This window comes from Cydia pomonella, chromosome 13 (genome assembly GCF_033807575.1).
Source record: "Cydia pomonella isolate Wapato2018A chromosome 13, ilCydPomo1, whole genome shotgun sequence".
Taxonomy (NCBI): Eukaryota; Metazoa; Arthropoda; class Insecta; order Lepidoptera; family Tortricidae; genus Cydia; species Cydia pomonella.
The window spans coordinates 15,301,976-15,324,759 of record NC_084715.1 but is presented as its reverse complement, the minus strand read 5'-3'; the positions used below and the strand labels follow the sequence as shown (position 1 = coordinate 15,324,759).

The 22,784-nt window shown below is 38.1% G+C and overlaps 1 protein-coding gene across 5 annotated transcripts; it reads left to right on the top strand.

Moving 5' to 3' along the window:
- Positions 1-1,556: 1,556 nt before the first annotated feature.
- LOC133524327 (phosphatidylcholine translocator ABCB4-like) lies at positions 1,557-22,392 on the top strand. 5 transcript variants are annotated; one of them, XM_061860276.1, is made up of 24 exons: positions 1,557-3,921; positions 4,449-4,730; positions 4,825-4,925; positions 5,214-5,385; positions 5,800-5,971; positions 6,547-6,677; positions 6,870-7,094; positions 7,369-7,494; positions 7,950-8,153; positions 10,581-10,751; positions 11,206-11,383; positions 12,582-12,646; positions 12,970-13,131; positions 13,213-13,317; positions 14,018-14,179; positions 14,466-14,669; positions 14,923-15,164; positions 15,311-15,467; positions 15,900-15,989; positions 17,082-17,186; positions 17,711-17,917; positions 18,075-18,221; positions 18,467-18,717; positions 22,329-22,392. In XM_061860276.1, the coding sequence occupies exons 1-23, from the start codon at positions 3,862-3,864 to the stop codon at positions 18,653-18,655; spliced, it is 3,657 nt and encodes a 1,218-aa protein (XP_061716260.1). In that variant the 5' UTR covers positions 1,557-3,861; the 3' UTR covers positions 18,656-18,717; positions 22,329-22,392. The 5 variants fall into 5 exon arrangements, with proteins under 5 accessions (XP_061716260.1, XP_061716264.1, XP_061716259.1 ...); XM_061860280.1 differs by lacking the exon at positions 14,018-14,179; XM_061860275.1 differs by having other exon boundaries at positions 12,970-13,317.
- Positions 22,393-22,784: the final 392 nt, after the last annotated feature.

The following is a 22,784-nucleotide window of genomic DNA, read 5'->3' as shown; positions in this document are numbered from 1 at the left end:
AGACAGACAGACGGACATGGCGAAACTATAAGGGTTCCTAGTTGACTACGGAACCCTAAAAAATGTGATATATCCTGTGTTTTTGGTAAACAGGTATTTTTTCTTAAGATAATATTAAACAAATTAGGTAATTCCTAATAAATACGTAAAACGTTCATTATTTTATTAACCTCATTTTGCTCTGACCATGATGAAAGTTGATATCTAAGGGTATGAAAATTACCTTAATAAGTATAAACTCCTAGTCAAAACTGAAAAAAAATGGCCGTCATCTTGGATTTCTCTGTGTTTGGGTATGATGAAAATGAAAAAAGTTCATTAGGTTAAATTAAACATTATAAAATTGGACAACAATTAGATCTGAGTTCTCCTTGTAAGTATATGTATGTATACCTGTATCAGGAGAACCCACTCTTTCTTAATTTAGGTACATAATATTCATATAACTTAAGCTATTGTTATTAAAATTAAAACAAATCTTGTAGTTTAATATCAATTAAAGTGTACTGCTTGTAGTGTATGTATATATGTGTCTACTTTAGGTTATAATACTTATAATTAATCCTGTTTCGTTATAATCAATGGATTGTAACCATCTTTTAACAGTAATTTTGCATTTAGATAGTGGTCAGTGATAAATTGATAGTAGATGATATGATGATATATTGGCGTCGAACGACCCCTTAATAGGAATAACCCTTTAAAAAAATTGTTAAAAATGGCCGCCAACTTGAATTTCTCTATTTTTGTCCGAATCATATTTAAAATTGATGTGTGAGGACCTGAAAGGCCTTTTAACATAACTCCGTAGTCGGAATTATAAAAAAACGGCAGCCATGTTGATTTTGCACATTTTTTATTCAATCGCGTCGAAAGTTAACGAGGCGGTTGGATATGAATCTACACCGTGTTTTTAGGGTTCCGTAGCCAAATGGCAAAAAACGGAACCCTTATAGATTCGTCATGTCCGTCTGTCTGTCCGATTCTGTCACAGCCATTTTTTTCCGAAACTATAAAAGCTATACTGTTCAAACTTGGTAAGTAGATGTATTCTATGAACCGCATTATGATGTTTACACAAAAATAGAAAAAAAAACAATAAATTTTGGGGGTTCCCCATACTTAGAACTGAAACTCAAAAAATATTTTTTCATCAAACCCATACGTGTGGGGTATCTATGGATAGGTCTTTAAAAATGATGTTGAGGTTTCTAATATCATTTTTTTCTAAACTGAATAGTTTGCGCGAGAGACACTTCCAAAGTGGTAAAAAGTATGTCCCCCCCCCCTCCCCTGTAACTTCTAAAATAACAGAATGAAAAATCTAATAAAAATATATGATATACATTGCCATGCAAACTTCCACCGAAAATTGGCTCGAACGAGATCTAGTAAGTAGTTTTTTTTAATACGTCATAAAAATTAAAAAAAAATTTTTTTTCATCAAACCCATACGTGTGGGGTATCTAGTCGCGAGAGACACTTCCAAAGTGAAAAAATGTGTCCCCCCCCCCCCTGTAACTTCTAAAATAACGGAATGAAAAATCTAAAAAAAATATATGATATACATTACCATGCAAACTTCCAACGAAAATTGGTTTGAACTAGATCTAGTAAGTAGTTTTTTTTAATACGTCATAAATGGTACGGAACCCTTCATGGGCGAGTCCGACTCGCACTTGGCCGCTTTTTTTTATTTCTGTTAATTTCGAGGGTGCATTCCTGAGCTTCAATTAAGTAACTTTCTCAAAGACACGGGTATTCTAATGAACTCCATTTCGGAGATAATCAATAATTTATTTTTATCTTATAAGGTCCCTACGAGCGTATACACTTGCGTTAGGGCCTGTTTACATATTGATTAGTGTTTAGTACGAGTTAATACATTTGCTTCTAAACGTAAGTACTATCTCGGACGATCGATGTTTGAAATGTCATTGATATGTTATAGTTTTCAATTGTTTGGTTGAGTTAAACAACGCTACCCCGCCCGTCCCGCCAGTGTTACAACAAGCTATATGCAACATTTAATTACTTTTTATAAAAAAAAATAAAAAGAAAAATTATTACTTCTGCCAATTAGTTTCTTTAAACGTACTTACTCGTGCACCGAAGTTAACGGAATAATCAATAAAAACACGGTGTATATGTATACAGTTTTTGGCAAACCTCAAGTTCTCAGGGGGCCTACCGGGAAAATCGAAATTCGCAAATTGCGGGGATCTTTCTCTTTTACTCTCACTTACGCTTAGCATTAGCACGCACTGCGGTTTTTTTCTTGCGGTTGCGGTCTGGCCGAAAACGCCGAACCGCGGAGGAACTCGCACTGCGGTTGCGTTTCCGCGGTTTTCACGTTCAGTATGACAATGGATTTCCTCAGAGCCGTAGGTATATGTTGTGGCCTTAGTATTAATAAAAATAAAAAAATAGAAAACGTCTTCCCCAACATAAGTACTGGGTGCATCCTCTAACAAAGTTTGGCTTTCACATTTTTGTCACTGTATTGTTTTATAGTTTTATCGTACAGAGCTGGTCTTTTTGCCACTTCATTAATTATGTGTTTGTTGTCTACCGGCAACGCTTCACTTTCGACCGGCAACGAACTTTCGGACTCCGACGACATAATACAGCGCACAACACACACCTCACTGCTCCGCTCTCTGAGCCGAACTGACGAAAAAACCGCTTTTTACGAACCGCAGTGGGGGCGCTGCCGTACATGAAGTATGGGATACATAAAAACGCGCGGTTGCAAACCGCGAATCAAAATGTAGCAAGTTGCGTTTTTAAAATCAGTCACTGAAATAAATCGCAAGTGCGTGCGCTTATAAAGAATGCCGTACGTTACATTTTTTGCGGTAGCGGAACCGCTTTTTAAAAACCGCAGTGCGTGCTAAGCCTAAGACGTAATTAGAGTGATTAGAGATTTTCAAGTTTAGCCAATTTTGTTTATTTATAAACAGTGTTGGTAAACAAAGTTTATCAGAAAATGTATGGTACTCATTACGAAACATTGTTTATAAACCTGGTTTATAAACAAAAATGTGTAAGTAGGTATAGTCAATACGTGGCTTTTGTTTGTACTAGTTCGAAAAGAGGTTGTACCTACTTATCTAAAACATTGAACTGCAGCTTGTTGCACTAATTTGTCAAATTATGACATTGACATTCATTCATCCGTAATTTAGACTTTAGTTGAATATGTATATATCATTTAGATCCGTAGGAAATGAGAAATTATCCTATCTAATTGTTCAATTCGATAAAAAATTTGAACGTTCTATCATTTCAAATTAATTTGTGTGTATATTTATTAAAGTTTTATCTACGGTTTGGTACATACATTTTCACCACACCAGCTGGTAAAGGCACTCTTGATAGTTCAAATACGGATGAGAAGTTGCATTTTATCCACATGTGTGGCAAAGTAATATGATTCAAATTTTGAGTTGTTTCCTTATGTTAGCTGGTAGAATTGACTTTTAAATGATAAATATTTGATATTTATTTGGATTTGATTTGGTTTCATTTTATTTGGTATTAACTAGTTAGTATTTTCCTCGCGTTGGTGTTGTGAAAATATTTGTGTTTCACTCGGTGGAAAAATCTGTTTAACCCTCGTGTCTTGAAACCCTCGCACCGCTCGCTATGCTCAGGGTTTAATTTTGGAATCTTTCGCTTGCTCAGGTAGCAATATTGGAACGAACGGTTAAACAACTACTTTCCCCTCTTGTAAAACAAATAACTATTTATATGCATGCTTTATTTATGTTAATGATTACCTTACTACATCAAGTTACATGGCACTTCAGGATTAAGTGATTATTTAGTACTGCGATTGTACGACTACGTATAAGTACTATGGCCAAGGATAAAAGAGCAGAAACGGGGCGAGTTCCTAACGTTTCATATTATAAGTTGGTAGGTTCCTATTTATATTATATTGACTGTGTAAATTATTGATAGAATAGCTTACACGTGCGTCCTTGTCGTGCCAACAAACCTCAAACCAGAGGGAAGCAGTTAAATATAATTCTACACAGCCATACTTGTTCAATTTCAAAGTAAATATTTAATGCTTACTTACCTAATGGTTGTTTGTAGGCAACTCTTAGGTTCCTAAGTGGGTCTTAGGCTTTAACTCGTCCGCTGTTCCATTCACGGCAATAACTGTCTGGCTCAGAAGTCACAAGCACAAGATTCGATTTGCCCGTACAGGCGGTGCTTAAACCAATTTTTTTTGCATGTCCTTGGCAAATTATTCGTCCCTTATTAATTACCTGTTTGCTGGCATCAAAAGGCCTACTTCGACCCACATTCGACTTGTTGCCTCTTTGTTGCCCTTGTAAATTCGTACGTAAGTGTAACAGGGAGGCAACACGTCGAACGAGGTTCGCGGTAAGCCCTCAGATATTCAGATGTACTGTCAATAAAGTTTTTGATTTCAGTATAGGTTCGCAACAACATCCGATAGAATATTGATATGCATGTCTACAATTGGCAGCATTGTAGCTGGACTTATGTTGCCGTTTTCTATTATTGCGGTGGCTGGCATCTTTAACGTAATGGTTGAACACGAGAAGAATATTCTACAGTCCAAACCTATTGACAACGCCAAGTTTTTGGAAGCCCTGCATAAATTTGGAATTAATTACTCACTGATAGGTTTGACAGTGGTCGTTTCTTTGTACATAGGCACGGCTTTTGTTGAGATTGCTGCTATAAATCAGGTAAGTAACCTACGTACTTAGCTTGCTTGATCTTATTGAAAGTAATACATAGTAGGTGTTAATTCTGTCGCATATAACTTGCTCTGTTCAACAGATTTACCAAATAAAACAAGCATATTTAAGAGCCGCAATGCACCAGGATATGTCTTATTTCGACCAGCAACAGACGGGGGATTTCGCATCGAAAATGGCAGAGTAAGATTGATGATTTTTCGACTCCATGCAAAAATAACATATGAGGGTTTTTTTAATGGAAAATGACCTAACTTATTTTGATGATTTTTCCACTTGTTGTCAAAATAAAAGGCGGGGGATTTTTTATTGAAAGCGGCAGAGTAAGCTGGTTTGACAATCTTTCAAAATAGTAGCAAATTTAAAGTAGTATAGCTTCCTATACTAGGTATATCATTGTTAAAGTTTCAGAAAATCTGGAACTTGCGCGTAAATGAGGAATTTAATGCTGATAGGCTATAATCTTTTCAGTGATATTCTAAAATTGGAAGATGGCATTGGTCTTAAGGTATCGACCTTCGTATACAATATAACGGGCTCGATTAGCGCCTTCATCATGGCGTTCCTCAAGGGATGGAAACTCACGCTTCTCTGCCTCATAATGGCTCCCGTAACATTGGTCCTACTTATGGTGTCTGGTATGGTATGTATGTTGTTTTGTTAAAACGTGTGCAGGAGAAAAAGTTTGAGATTAATGTAAAAAAGCATTTTTACAGCATTTCATTGATTTTGCATTGATTGGCTAGATGAACATGGATATTTGTTCCTGAGTCATGGGTGTTTTCTATGTATTTAAGTATTTATATTATATATATATCGTTGTCTAAGTACCCTCAACACAAGCCTTATTGAGCTTACTGTGGGACTTAGTCAATTTACAAATAATGTCCTATAATATTTATTTATTTAACTTCGTTGCTTTTCTGGTAGTTTGATATTAGAAAATATCTTAAGACGAATCCCAAGGTTCTAAACCGCCGATTGTAGATATTTACCTACGCGGTTTTACACTGTCAAGGTTTTGGACAAATATAGGTGCCCAATTTATACATTTTAGATAGCAAGCCGATTTGTTAAGAAAGAAGCAGTTGAGAGCGGTCGAGCAAGTGCCATCGCCGAAGAAGTGATCAGTTCAGTCCGCACGGTGTATGCATACAACGGGCAGGAAAAGGAAATTGGGAGATATAAGGAGCCTCTTGCTAAAGCGCGACAGATTCATATAAAGAAAGGTTACTTAAAGACAAACTTATTTGTAACTACCGCAATGCCCTCGAGGTAAAAATGCCAACATGTGACAATAGTTTAATTCCCACTTGACCCCATTTGGGGATAGATAACCCTTTGGCCGCTACAGACGGCTGTGGACGTAATCGGAAAGTCTTGCCAAGGACGACTACAGCCACCAGCTTCGCCGATACAATAGGGACAGTCCATATAAATATACAAGAATTGCTCGTTTGAAGGTATAAGATAAGCAATTGAAATTTGGTTTTGAATGGATTTGTCATACAATTTCCATTCTGATATAAGTAACTCCCCATAATACCATAAATAACATGCATTTTACTTTCCTTGTCTTCGAAATGAAGAGTATTTAACTCGGGTGAAAGGAATCATTTCAGCCTCAGACTAAACTACCTCGACAGAAATGAGTGCCTTTCATCCCATGGTTAACAATCTACTATACTTGTGCAGGGCCCAAGGTACCCAATTATCATCGCACGATCTAAAAACCGTTTCGACTCTTGAACTTGGTAATGGAGAGAGCCAGCTTACCTTATCGTACATCGGAATTATTTTTCAGATATTTTCACGGGATTAGCGATGAGCTTCCTGACACTTGGAACGTTTTGCTCCTACGGCTTGTCATTTTACTTTGGTACTTATCTGATGATTAAGGAGCCTGAGTCATATAATGCCAACATTATGTTCTCTGTAAGTAACGTAACACTTACATACTTAACACAGTATAAAAGCACCAGATAGCAATGGATAGGAATTTCTTGTGAATACCGACTAAAGTAGTAAATAATTATTAATTACCCAAAACTATCTCCATGGATCTAGAAGACTTGTGGATGGTCAAATTTATTAGAGACGTCATCACACGATTGTTTTAATTTTTAGGTATTTTTCGGCGTTGTACATGGTTTACAATATTGTGGAATGGCGGGTGCCGTGGTAAACACTTTTGGGTCTGCCTGCGGCGCAGCTGCCCAAATTTTCCGCCTTATTGACAATACGCCAAGTATAAATCCTTATAAGGAGACGGGAGTAAAACCTTTGAGTTTCGAAGGCGATGTAGATCTCAAGAATGTTATGTTCAATTATCCTACAAGGCCGGACGTAATGGTTAGTTGATGCCTTTAGATCTACTACACAAGTCAGGCGAGAGCGAATGTTTTCCGGTGTGTCAAAAATGACCCAATGGGCATATATGGGTTAATGTTACTGGTTTCGACTTACCATCGATACATTTTATATATTTGGTTGCGAATGGTGCACTAAACGCAGCGATATTTTATCACATAGGCTCTTTTTATATGTAAGTACTTAGAACACTGTTTACTAGACTTTTTTAAACGACTTTTTTGCTTGCTTTTCGTATACTATTGTTTTGCTACAGGTTCTCAAAAACATTAATCTAAGTATAAAGCGAGGGCAGTCAGTAGCGCTCGTGGGGCACTCTGGTTGTGGAAAATCCTCCATTATACAGCTTATAACTAGATTCTATGATGTCGACGCAGGCAGCGTAAGTAATGTTCTAATATCCTTTGTTTTGAAGATAATTTTACAGTAGGTTCAGTTTTGTTTATAAATCCGCTCTTGGACTGCCCGGAAATTGAATATTTGAGAAGCAATGCTATGATAACAGATCCTAGTTGTGACTTCTAGAAGACATAGCGATTGGACATACTGGCCTTGACCAATAAGTGTTGTTAAGAGCAGTGTGAGGCTTTTGGAGCCTGAATCTAACAAAGTCACTGAGGTAATTATGCCCTTATTTTAGTTCAAGGTACCAGTTTGGTTTAAGTAGTTTCCATCTCATCTGTACGTTCAGTTGACAGCTATGTCCAAAAACAATGCGAATCTAAACAACCTACGTTTTCGTAGGGTCATCCTTTCATCCTCCAGTTATGAGCGTTATCCGGGCTAAGAATATCCACATAAAATATGTATTGGTTTCACGTGCAGGTCGTTTTGTAGGTGCGCGTGGACGGGCACGACGTGCGTGAGTTGTCAGTGCGGTGGCTGCGCGCGCAGATTGGGCTGGTGGGGCAAGAACCTGTGCTGTTCAACACGACCGTCCGTGAAAACATCCGCTACGGCCGCGAGGATGCCTCGGATGCTGACATACGGGCAGCCGCGGAGCAGGCCAACGCGCATCACTTCATACTTAAATTACCGATGGTAGCTGTCTATATCTTCTCAAGTTTAGTTAAGTTTGTTTATGCACCTTGTAAAGTTATCAGGGTAAAAATAAAGTCTAATAAATAAAGGTACTTACTGTTTACTAGACTGAAAATTTGCATACATATGTAAGTTAGGTAACAATGTAATATTATGGTACCATTGAGCTGATCCGACACAGCTGGAGACAGGTACGTATGTATGGATAGGCAGTTTCGCGCGGTTGTCCACGTTCGGCGGCTTACCATCCTTTCAATGTCAAAAAGCATATAATCACTACATTTTAAGAGACGGGACTCCCATACTAGCGAGTGGAATCAGTTTGTTTCGCAAATCATTACCAAAATGTACGACAAAGAACTGTCAAAGAACCACCATAACCAACATAAGCGATTTAAATAGTGTAGTACGCTACACGCTTGCGTTTCTTGTGATATCGATAAAATGGGGAGGGTTGAAACACAGACTGCTGACTATAAATTTTGTACTCGAAATCAAGTTAGGATCGAGTCAACATTTAAGTTGTTTGTTATATAGTGGATAGTTCTATGAGTGGACTAATACGTGGTCGAACTTAATGTGGAGCCGATTTTTTTTTACAACACCTTGTTGGAAAGGGGCGTTTTCATCCTCACTAGTAAGGATCAAAGTAGCACTTTTCTTCCCTACTAGGAGGGATCAAAGTGACACTATTCTGTTCTAGAACACGTTTTTTTCCCCCTTTTTGCATACTTTTTAGGTAAAATTAAATTTGTACCGTAATAATTTCCTCATAGGTGATGTGAAAAGCAGTATGTAAATTTTATCACGTGGTAGCAAAAATATTTCCACCTTAGGGTGGTATTCCACCTATCCAATTTCTTTGTCCAATGTCATTACGGCTCACTCTGTCATTAAGCAAAATGTGAGACGCAATACACATTGGACAAAGAAATTGGATAGGTGGAATACCACCGTTAGGTGTTAACACTTAAATCCCTCACTACGCTAGGATTCTATTTTAGAATACCTCGTTACACTCAGAATGTAATTATAAAATCCTTCACTATTTTTTTTCTTATTTTTTATTTTTATTAATAGCTCTATTTTCAAAATTAACTACACATACATGTTTCAATAAATGTAACTTTTCTATGGGAGGATGTATCAGGTCTTCGTTCCCAACAAATTTGACCCACTGCCTGCATCTGAAAACATACAGCCTTGGTTATCTACAGTTTATATTCCAAGTGTTTGCTAATGAGATGATCAACTGATTATTTAGCGCTAATATGCATCTATAAATTATGATATGTTTTTTTGGCATCCAATTATCAACAACCCTTTATCAATGCTCTAACTTTTTATGTATTTATATGTCTGTTAATCATGAGAACCGGTCTGGCCTAGTGAGCAGTAACCCTGCCTATGAAGCCGATGGTCCCAGGTTCAAATCCTGGTACGGGCATTTATTTGTGTGATGACCATGCGTATTTGTTCCTGAGGCATGGGTGTTTTCTATGTATTTATAATTGTATATGTATATATCGTTGTCTAAGTACCCACAACACATGTCTTGTTGAGCTTACTATGGCAGTAAGTCAATTTGTGTAATAATGTCATATAATATTTTTTTGATCATAAAAAGAGAGAGATTATTTTACTTACATTTCAGGTTATTATATTAAATAATTACTAGATTTAAAAAAATATATTAAATAATGACCATTAATGCATAGATGATAGATAATTCCCACTGAAAATCTTCGACGAATTAATTTTGTGTCATATTGCATGCAAGTTCTCAGGAAATTTCACATATTTTATTTAATACTCTGATATACAAATAAACATACAATTATCGATAGTTTTAGTACATCCCTAGTTCACAACTAAAAATAATATAAAATATCAAATTTTCGATGTGTTTAAAGCCTACTGCACCAAAATAACGTCAAAAGTATCTAAAGCAATACGTACCGGTCTTTATCTAAGGGAAATTTTGCCGTAAAATCCCTTTTTTCGTGATTTTCTCGAGTGGCTCGCTTGTCACATATTGCACACTTAGTAAACCGTTTTCTCGGTGGCATTGTAACAAACTCGCTCTTTACTTTGATCACGGTTCACTAATTTCGATATTTTCACTAAATAATAAAGAAATTGCACGAAATACCCGAACAAAACATTAAAGCCTTCATAACAAACAAAGCAATTAGGCTGATAATTGACTTGATGTAAACTTGACAGAATAAATAGCACTGACGTTTTCTTTTTCTTCGTTGGCAAAAATTTGCGAAACAAACTTCATACAAAACTTTTTATGTGCCTAGTTGCATCAGCCTGTCCAATGCATCCATTTGAGTTAGATATATATTATATATGTATATTTTACTTACAAGAACGTGATTGTAGATTTGCTTCCACTGCAATTGTGTAACACATCAACAGGGTTACGACACGCTCGTCGGAGAGCGCGGTGTCTCTGTGTCAGGAGGACAGAAGCAGCGCATAGCCATCGCCCGTGCTCTGGTGCGCAACCCCAGCATTTTGCTTTTGGACGAGGCCACCAGCGCTCTTGACATGGCTTCGGAAATGGAGGTTCAACTTGCTTTAGAAAAAGTGAGTATTGGTACTTTCTTTGGTCTGGTACTTTTCTTTACCGGACATTTAAATTTGAAACCGAACGAAACAACTGTCGAGGACATAAGAAAAATACAGATCAATATATACAGTTTAAAGATTCAAGCGTAGCTACAAAACAAGGAGACACGACAGACGGCGAACAGAGTTTCAGTGAGACAGGATTAATCTTAAAATTATTAAAATCACAATCGAATGAAATCAGATATGCAGCAAACCAACTTTTGAAGAATCTAGTTGTTGAAGAATAAAGTTGTAACACTTTTAAAAAACCTACAGGTTAAGTAGGTATATTATATATATCTAGAATTGTAAACGTTTACTGATTTCGATCAATTTCCGCCTTGGCTAATAGCCATCGGGATGACCGTTGCCACCTTCAATTCTACCACCATAGCAAAAATATGTTATTATCTTAAGCCCCTATTCACAGGCTGCAGAAGGACGAACAACCGTAATTGTAGCTCACCGGTTATCGACGGTCAGAAACGCGAACTTAATTTGTGTGATGAAGGACGGAGTCATTGCTGAAGAAGGAACCCACGCGGAACTTGTCGCGAAAAAAGGGCTCTATTATGATATGGTGAAGCTTCAGGAGCCAGATTTAATTGGTAAAATTGTTGTATGGAAATAATCCAAGAAGATCGACTATTGTTTACCATTGGCGGCGCAGCGGAGATTCTTATACTTTTAAACGAGCAATTTTTGTATATATATACAGCCTATATACATATTTGTATATTTCGGGGTTCTATGAATCGGCTCTAACGATTTCGATTAAATTTCCTATATGGAGATTTTCGGGGACGATAAATCGATCTAGCTAGGTCTTATTTCTGTGAAAACGCGCCTTTTTTAGTTTTTATATTATTCCGAGTTCTGAGCTACGCTTGATCTCCCAGATATTCTTTATAAAATGAAACGCCGTGGGCATGTCGCCATTCAATGGCAGTTATGCTCTCATTTTAAAATAACATGAAATTTGACGTGAACATTTTTTATACTACGTCGGTGGCAAACAAGCATACGGCCCGCCTGATAGTAAGCAGTGTCCGTAGCCTATGTACGCCAGCAACTCTAGAGGAGTTACATGCGCGTTGCCGACCCTAGCATCCCCCCCTCGTTGAGCTCTGGCAACCTTACTCACCGGCAGGAACACAACACTATGGGTAGGGTAGGATATTCAAGTAACATGTAAAACTAATAAAATCGAAGTACCTATCACACAAATATGGAAGAGCGACAGATGGACAAAGGTAACGAAATTTCGATTTTCGTTTTTCGTAGTAGTCCTTCTGGTACTAAATTTCGTTAGTCATCGAAACAAGGAGAAGAGCTAGTAGACGTCTTGTATTTAAAACTTATACTCGCTCAATATTTTTTGTATTACAATATTTACCAACGAAAACTAGTACCAGGTACCAGACCTACATATCTCACCATTCACCAATAGTTATTTGTGCAACAAGAGAGGAAAGTTGGTTTTTCTTGCGTGTGTTGATTTTGAGTCCCGAATAAGCCAAAGGTCCTATAATTGATAGAATCTTGAGCGTAGCGAGGGACTCAAAAACACGAGATGTAAAATAACTTTGCTCTTGTGTGACACATACAACTTTTCACCTCACTAGTGAGAACATATTAAAGGTCTTGGTTAATGTGAGTTTTCGAACGTGTTACTTGTTTGCGGTGTATAGGGAGTCTACTATGAAATTCTAAGTGACAACGATGGTATAACACATATTATATCTCAGTATTATATAGATATAAATTAATAGGCGCAGGCAGCTAAGCAGATCAATCAACTTTCAGATGCTGGCTCTAGGCATAAGGACATCTCTATAAGTGAACATAATATTCCGGACAGTACACCAGCTGTACGTAGGTATTTTTATAAACTCTTGATTTATGTACAAATTAGCCTCCGCCGGTGACCTCGCCTAAATATAATACGTAGAAATATTTAACATTAAAAAAAATTTTTGGTGCCCTACAATATTTAAGATTTGAATTGTTCTATTCATCACCGTTAGCTACATAATCTATCCATGACAAGAGGACGTCGATTTCGCTCTTTAGCCATGGCCAATACCTCTCCTCACCATAGATATTGTGTTGATGGCGATAACAGGTTACTGCATTATATCTATAGGTCAATTTGCGTTTCGAGAAGCTCCATCGAGATCATTATGCTTTTCAGATATCTCAAGAAGACGAGAAAGAAGTAAAACGCGTTGCGTTTCGAGATGCTCTAGCGCTCAACGCGCCAGAGTGGAAATTGATATTAGTTGGATGTATCTGCGGTTTTGTTGTGGGATTCACATTACCTCTAGCTGTTCTGGCTTTTGGTCAGTTATTCGGGGTAAATAGTCTACATACTATTGAAATTCTATTCAATAGTATAGAACTGAGGCTTATAACTATATTATTTTTATGGTTACAGTCACTATCAAATCCAGACCCATCCATCATGTTAAAACAAGTATCTCATATATCGTTGGCATGTGTTGGAATAGGTCTAGCAATTGGATCTTCGTACTTTATACAAGTAAGTAATACGCAATACTGTAGCATATGTACTCCTTCCTCCTTAAGTTAGGTAAGTACTTGTCAAAGTTGTTAATGGCGTGATGAAATAGATTTATGCGAACATCCCCGTCTCATTGCCTTTTTACCGTCACTATAGAACATAAAACCGAAAAAAATCTTAATATACTCCTACTTAGGTACCTACTACATAAAGCGATTTTTGGAATTACAAACCAAGCATTTGATGATGACAGATGATTGTAGTACAATATTTTTTTGGTGAAGCGCATCTGATTATGAAAACCTGAACGGAACTAACTCGATGCGTAATTCACAATTTATTTTCAATAGTACCTATGTATGATATATTAAATATATACAAAACCGTTTTGTATTGTATATAGTCTCTTCGGAAAGAGAAGATTCGGGGAATGTATTGGGTCCCATACATTCCACGACTCTTCTCTTTCCGCACAGAATCTCACGGAAGTTTTGTTATTAAAATTACCTATGTATGATCTTTGCTAAGTGCTTCGTACAGTGGAACTGCTCATGTTGAAATCAAAATGTATCCTAGCCGCTGTATTAAAACATGTGAACGGCACTTTACACTGTCTTATAAGCGAAACTGGTCCAGATTAACGTATTTATAATATGTTTGATGCTACTTTACGGATAGGATTCGATGCTGATGACAATAATGGTGTGTATATGACCAGGCGGTGTGTTTTGGGCTGACGGGTGCACACCTCACGGAGCGCCTGCGGTTGAGCATGTTTGCACATATGCTGCGCCAGGACATCGCGTTTTTCGACGAGCGAGCTAATTCTACGGGCGCACTGTGCGCAAGGTTGTCTGCTGAGGCGGCTCATGTGCAAGGCGTACGTTCCCCTAGTTTGAACTGTAGTTAAATAGAGAGTCTAAACTACCGCACATGCTACGTTAACACCATCGTATAAACTGCCATTAAACAGAGCTGGCGGATACCCTCATACGAAGCGTCTAAAGACTACAAGATCATGTGCGTTGGAAGTGTGGCCTAAATCGAAAACTCATACTTGACATTGACATTTCGCAACAATGAACAATCTTCCTCCTCCCGCTTTTAGTTCACGCACACTCCATATCGGGCACCGCAAATTCAATAAAATATTAACTTCTTTTCAGGCAACAGGTCATCGAATCAGCACATTAGTCCAATGCATAGGCACCGTGGTCTTATCCCTGGGCATGGCCTTGACATTCGAATGGCGAGTGGCTTTGGTGGCACTGGCATTTGTGCCTCTCGTGCTACCCGTCTTTTACTACCAAAATGTCATCGCTACCATTGTGGCTTCAATGAATGCTAAGGCTGTTGAGAGAAGTACTCAGGTACTTATTTTAAGTTATTTCAACCATACACAGGAGGATTTCATTGTACGTACCTGTCGTAATTTTTTTGAACTAAGACAGAAAGAGAAATGTGAAATACAGTGAATACTGTTTTCAGCGACCGGAATCTCCGGTCTTTACCGAAACCATCGGTATGGAACATCCGTAGAACCCAAAACCCAACTCAAATCCGGACTGTTTCCTTTCAAATCCGGTACAACTCAACGTCCTTACCCGTCTTACTTCTTCGCAGATAGCAGTAGACGCGTTGTCCAACATCCGCACGGTAGCGGCTCTGGGACGCGAAGCCGCGTTTGTGCGGGAGTACCTAGCTCAGCTGGCTCTCACTCTGCAGCTCGCGAAGCGGGGAGCCCACCTCTTTGGCCTGGTCACTGGCCTGTCCCGAGCCATGTTTAATTGGATGAACTCTGCAGCCCTTGTTTACGGCGGATACCTAGTTGTATACGAACGATTAGCATACGAGAAAATTTTGATGTGAGTATAGAGGATTTTGCGGTATATGACGCTGGGTTTAATACCTTGGCGGTAGCGGATATGCTCCATGCTTATGTTATGACACTCTTGACGAATAGCTACCATCATATTCAATGGCCGTTTGCTAATGCATTTCTGGATTTCAGCACAACGCAATGCATTCAAATGGCAGCAGGGATAGCGAACGAAGTGTTATCGTACATGCCTGACTTCCAGAAGGGAATGTCGGCGGCGGCTCGAGTGCTGGATCTGCTGCACAAGCAGCCGGCTATCGTGGACCCTAAGGATCCTGTCACTGGATTTGTAAGTTTTATCAAGAACCATATCCCCTCTAAGTACTTAGTAAAATTTATTTGAAGTGTTATCCAAATCCTTAACTCTTGTCCTGTCTTGTGTCCACAGAAAAAAAGCAGATTTTTCCCGAACGTGTTTACCCGATTAGGTTCATTGTAGCTATTTGAGACATCAATGTTTACTGCAACTCCAGCAGTGTCTCACGAAAAATCTGTTACACACTAGTCCTAAAATTTACCTTAGTCCCTCGCGAGTAAGACTCAGTAGGGTGCTTATTCTACATTCCACAGTATGGCTGTCGGAGGCTTCGCAGGATTAATTCCCCTGAAAAGACACAGTGCGCGAAGCATTTATTTAGGTTTCAAGTTGGGAATAGAATTCCTATAAGTAATAAAGCAGTCTCTATTGTCCCTTAAATATAACATTTTACATTTCTGACAGGTAGCTTCGGGTGAGATAGAATTCAAGGAAGTTGAGTTTTACTATCCAAATAGGCGTAACATCATGGTACTGCAGAAGCTCAACCTTGAGGTAACGACGAGTTCTTTGTAAGTTATTTTCTATATACATATAAACTATTGCCTAAAGAAAGATATATCAGGTAATATTTAGAAAGAAAGAAATAATATAATGCATAAAGAATAGTACATTACGATACAAGTGCGAAAAATAGGAAATTCGAAACGAGTGGCGATAAATTAAAACACGACCGAAGGGAGTGTTTTAAATCGACACGAGTTGCGAATTACCTATTCGCACATGTATCGTACAACGTTTTACAGTACATATGGCCCTTTAAATGATCGACACAGTAACGTAATATGCTACTTCTCGCACTAGTGCTATAAAGTAGCCCCATATGTACTGTAAAAAAAATTAAAGGTATATACATAAAAACATTGGACGCTAAAATAGGATCACTCAGCATAATGCCGCAGCAATCCGTGGCGCTGGTTTCAGTGGGGCGGGGGGAGGCCTAACTTAAAACTATGAGTTACCGAGTGGCGGCACGTACACCAACGACCAGAAAAACCGGCCGAGTGCGGCCGGACTCGCACAGGAAGGGTTTCGTACAATTATCTATAAAAACGGTCACCCATCCAAGTACTGACTCCGCCGCCCGACGTTGCTTAACTTCGGTGATTGGATGAGAGCCTCGAGATTGGAAAGAAATATTTATTTTATTCTGTTTTTAGTATTTGTTTTTATAGCGGCAACAGAAATACATAATCTGTAGAAATTTCAACTGGCTAACTATCACGGTTCATGAGATACAGCCTGGTGACAGACGGACGGACGGACAGCGGAGTCTCAGTAATAGGGTCCCGTTTGACCCTTTGGGTACGGAACCCTAAAAACAGACAAAAAAGGAAAGTAACACAAACAATTAATACATAACATAACCAAAAAGACCCATATAGAGTCAGCCCAAGATAAATTGGCAGCGATTTTGATAGCCCAGCCAGTGCAAGTGTTAAGTAAACGTCGTAATTTCATAGATGTTTGACATTTAAAATAATACTTGCACTGGCTGGGCTATCAAAATGGTTGCCAACTTATCTTGGTTCGACTCTACACATTTTTTTCTATTATGTTAATAAAGTTTTACTTCTATTTTCTCAGGCACCAAGTGGAAAAACAGTAGCTTTAGTCGGTCGAAGCGGGTGTGGCAAGAGCACAGTCATACAGCTGTTACTAAGATACTACGACCCTTGCGCGGGTACCGTGGTGAGTCTCCTTGGACCAGAAGACTTGTCAACTAGGTAGAATAGTCATTCGTTAATGTAAAGTACTAGCTCTTTTTAACCCTAGTCTTTATATTCGCGTAATGATAAGGAGACTCTGTATACTTTACTTACCTATGAGTTACAGACTAGCAGTTGAGATAAAACTTCATGGTGTACATGTACTTGTACATGGTGCCTCGATTGCTTGATTTATCTCTAAACACCTTCATAATATGCATTACATTGATGATAAGCACATCTAGTGTTCGAGCAAACTTACTGTTTGTGATTTGTCGAGTGATGCGCTAATGGTGCGTTTACCAGACTCAGATGCACATTTAACTGGGACCCCGCGTACAAATTTTTGTATCTATTTTGAACTTTTATAGAGTAGGTACCTGAGTGCTAATACCAAAACAAAAAAATTGCTTCTGGGTCTCAGGAGGTTATGGACAATCATCTTGCTTGGTCCTTTAATTGCGGTATAATATTTACTTAGGCTTAAAAAATTGTTTTCAAATTCAGTCTTTGGATGGCGTTCCGCTGCCCCGACTGCTGATGAAGGACTTGCGTGCGAGCTTCGGGCTCGTAGCCCAAGAGCCAGTATTGTTCGACCTAACGATCGCAGAGAACATCGCTTTCGGACAGAACGACCGAGTGGTGTCACGCGACGAAATAATTGAAGTTGCGAAACAGGCCAATGTGCACAGTTTTGTCGTGACTTTGCCACAGGTAAGTTCTAATGTCAATGACGTTACATTAAGAGCATCTATTCTAATTGATATATTATGTTGGTTGATGCCCCAGAAATGACAAATTAAAAATGATTACAATTTATCTTACGCTTGTGCGCTACCCCTGAAAAGGAGTATGATAAAAAAATGCACAGGGCTACGACACCAACATCGGCAAGAAAGGCACCCAGCTGTCCGGCGGGCAGAAGCAGCGGGTGGCGATCGCGCGCGCGCTGCTCCGCAAGCCCAGGGTACTGCTGCTGGACGAGGCCACCAGCGCCCTCGACACGAAGAGCGAGAAGGTACCAACCATAGACAAAATTTCAATCTCTACATTATGCGGTAAGTATGACCGTTTTGACTTGCATTGTAGCAAGCGACTCAATACTTGAATTAGCGCTTGACATATATATGAAGTCGCGCGCGATAACGCAAGTCATATAGCGTACATCACTATATTCTTCAACTGTCAAACTCACGGGCACAATTTTTCCTTGACCTTACATATCTAATATCTACAATTAATATTTGATAATCACGTTTCCAGGTAGTACAAGAAGCCCTAGAGTCAGCTGCAGCGGGGCGCACGTGCATCATGATCGCGCACCGCCTCAGCACCGTCCGCGACGCCGACCTCATCTGCGTGCTGCAAGGCGGACGCATCGCTGAGCGCGGCACGCACCAGCAGCTCATGGACCGCCACCAACTGTACTATGAGATGCACACGAAGCAATAGTTTCCTTGATATTTATGAGCTGTAGTTATCCAGTGCTATGCTAACTAATGCAGTGAGTTAAGGTGGTTCGATTTTCATACAAAAAACAATCGCTATTTATTAATTAATTACAGAATATTATTACATAAATAGTTGCGCATCTATCTACTTTCGAATATTCATTTGCGCTAAATTAATAGAAAAACTTTGTTTCATACAGAAATCATGCAATAATCAACGTTATATTTTTATAAATTTTACTCATGTGTGTGTGACAAATGTCGTGTACAAATACATTGCGGCGTTGCCACTCCATGCATCGGCGCGACGTTGCGATGTTTGACGCGTTTTTAGCTGACTCTGTCGACACTGACACTCAGTGTGACCAGGCGTACGATAATTGTCGTACATGTACGATAATTTGGGCCCCGGTACGACGTAATGTTCCAAAGAGCATTATCGTACACTAAAGTACTATAATTTCAGCCCTTGGATGATGCCACCTTAAAAGTCTAGTAATTTGAAGCAAAATATGATACTTTCTCTCAGAAATAGGCTAAAACTAGTATCTTTTGGGTGTTCGGCTCCTTGGTGTAAGTTTAAAGTTTAAAATGTCACAATTTCCTGTATACCGTTTGAGTCTATCCCAAAAATACACAAATATAAACAGATTTTTTGCGCAATTTAGACGAAAATTGTCTTTTTTTTATTATTAATTGGAAGTTTAAGCTTATTTTGCAAGACATTTTTAGGGGCTGCCTTTTTGATTGGCGTACGATATTTTTTTCAACGGTACAATAATATTGACACTCAAGTACGATAATTCTCTTCCGCTCACCTGGCAACACTGCTGAAACTTGACAGGACCTGGGGGCCTACCGCGAAAACCTAAATTCGCAAATTGCGGGGATCTTTCTCTTTTACTCTCACTAAGACGTAATTAGAGTGACAGAGAAAAATGCCCGAAATTGACGAATTTCGATTTTCCCGGTAGCCGCCCTGGTGCTTGAGGTACTTGATAGAAAACAACGCTGCCGCATGTTCTGAATTGTGATTTTATGTGTTTTTGGATTGAAAATGATAGCAACGTCTAAATCAAGTTACAAAAATCATCGATATTCTGGTCCGCGAAAAACCAGGAAAAGTGTAACTGTAATTGGAGTCTACAAAAATGACCAATTCATAGAAAATATGACCTAGAAACTAGTTCACTTTTATAAAACTCAATTTTGCCCGAGATTGTACTTAGGCGAATACCTAAGGGAGCTAAGTGTATTGATCTTGAATAATTAGTTGGCTAATACATATATGACTCCAACATGATATGGACATTTACATCATAACTATTATACCTAGTTGGTTACTAAGTTCTGTTACTCGATTTCTTTCTTTCTTCCTAGCGTTGTCCCAGCATATTGCCACGGCTCAATGGAGCTTGGGGTCCGCTTTGACAACTAATCCCAAGATTTGGCGTAGGCACTAGTTTTTACGAAAGCCACTGCCATCTGACCTTCCAACCCAGAGGGTAAAACTAAGCCTTGTTGGGATTAGTCCAGTTTCCTCACGATGTTTTCCTTCACCGAAAAGGGACTGGTAAATATCAAATGATATCTGTTCTGAAGTTCTGTTACTCGATTTGCAACCTCTTTATTTCCGTTAAAACAAATGCTACCGAAAAAATAAAAAATGACATAATGTGGTGGATTTGTGAGCTATAATTATATACCACAAATAACGCTTATCTCGTCGTATCTATAATGAATTGGGGCCTAAAAGAGAATCGTATTCCAAATTTTTGAAACGCTTGTATTACTTTCTATATTAACTAAAAGTTGCCTTAAAATTCAGCTTTTATACTAAAAACGGATTAAAATATATTAAATTAACAAAATATATTTTGACAGATGCTTTCGCGCCCAAAACGCTCTTTGAAAATTGTGTGACGTCACAGTTTATGGTTTGACACATAACTACATACACACGTAGAAGATACGAACTGTCAACTGATATTTGTCATTTGTTGTTAATCGCCTAACTGTCAACAGTGTCAATCCGAGAGTTGTGACGTCATCAGAATCTTCAATGACGTTTCGGGTTTGGTCACGTGACGTGTGCCAAAAGATATTTTAAATTCAATATTTACAAAAATATGGTCATTACAGGTCCCCTAAAAGTAGTTTAACATGTTCTTATAATCCAAAAGAATTTTTTGGGATGCAATTATGCTCTAAGATTTGTAGATGGAAACAACCCTATTGCGTTGGACAAATGTGGGCACCCGCCAAACATGATTTTGGGTGTGTCATACTCGGGGCTAACACAGATTCATTTCTGTGAAAAAGGTGTGAAAACCGGAAACTGGAAACCGTTCTCGAACCAATAGTGAAGCCCTTAAGCCACACCCTATTTCAAAACCAGCCATGGATCTTTGAACAAGACTCAGCTCCTGCACATAAGGCAAAAACAACTCAAGCCTGGTTTCGAAGGAACAAAATTGACTTTATTGCCCACGAAGACTGGCCGTCCTCCAGCCCGGACCTTAACCCCCTGGATTATGCCATATAGCAGGTTATTGAGGAGAAAGCCTGTGCTAAACCCCACACAAATCTTAACTCCCTCAAGCGGGCCATAGTTAAGACAGTGACGGAATTAGACATGACAATCGTGCGTGCCGCTATTGATGACTGGCCTCGTCGTTTGAGGGCCTGTGTCAAAGCCAGAGGAGGCGATTTTGAATGATATTGTCATATGTAATTCCTGATTTTGTGTACTTCATTTTAATATATACTTTATTAAACTTTCGTTGGTATATTTTATGTAAAGATTATTGCAGTAACAGAATTTAATAACCAACTAGGTAGAAAACAATGAAATACATAAACACATAAATTGGATATGATGTGATCCGTTGAATGAAATTGACAATAAATAAAATAAATAAATAATTTTCTATCTCTAGGCATTGTGTGAATTTTCTAGTTGTGTCAAAATATCGGGAAATCAATAATATAAACAAACATGGTAAATATCTCATTTCTTTTTATAATGGTTATAAATAGAAGGCCATCCAATTTTGTAACTCACTGTAATTGAATTAAATGTATCGTAAAAAAAATGTTTTAATTCTACTGTAAAATATTACCTACTTTTTTAAAGGCTGGGCAGTAAGGGATTGCTTTAATTTTAGAACAAAACAGCGTTTTTTTTTTTTGAAAAAAATACCGGAAAATCTGACTTACAAATTTGGACTTTCTTAGGTTCATTCTACTTAGAATCTTCTCCACCCTAGCATTAAAAAAAGATATCCTAAAATATCCATACCATTACGTCACATTTTAGTGTGAAAGAAATTTCAATGTAAAACTAAAATTTCAATACAAATTTTCGGGTTTTTTTAGCACGAAGATTGATTATGCTAGTGATTCTGAGTTGGAAGAACCCAATCGAATGTGTGAGTGATACTTAGAAATAGAGTCAAGAAACATTCTGTCGACATTAAGGGGTAGTTTTTGTACAATGAAGTGTTCAATGTTTGTAGTAATAGTTCAATATTTATTTAAAGAGTGCGCTAAACATAATTTACAGAATAGAAATACCAAGACTACTCCACAAAAAAATTAAAACTCAAAATTTGTAATTGTGGCGCCATCTAGTGAGGTTTAAGCTTTGGGTAACCTAGTCGAACCACCTTAAGATTTGAATGTTTAGAAGGTGGATGGTACCTACGAGTATGTAAATTACATATTTATTTATTCAAATCGATTCTCATTTTTATTCGCTCTATTTCTACAATACGGTCAAGTACGGCTATCATTTTCGAACAAATTGAGGACGCGAAATTTATTTATGAAATACCTACCTAATATGTTTTGCCTTCTCACACAAAAAATTGGATTTATGCGCGAAAAATTCATATGACGTATGGTGATGTATTATCAAATCGTCACTATTTAGTCCTTTGTAAAAAAAAATAGTATTTAGATAAATCATTTTTATTATGAAAAGTATTACTTTAAAGTACGTATTCACAGCTTTTTTTGTCAGAAAAATAATAATTTGTAGGTACCTTGTGGGCGTCGGTGGATTCTTATACATATAGAATTATGGTTTGGCCGAGATTAGCGATGCCACGAATACGAATATTCGTATT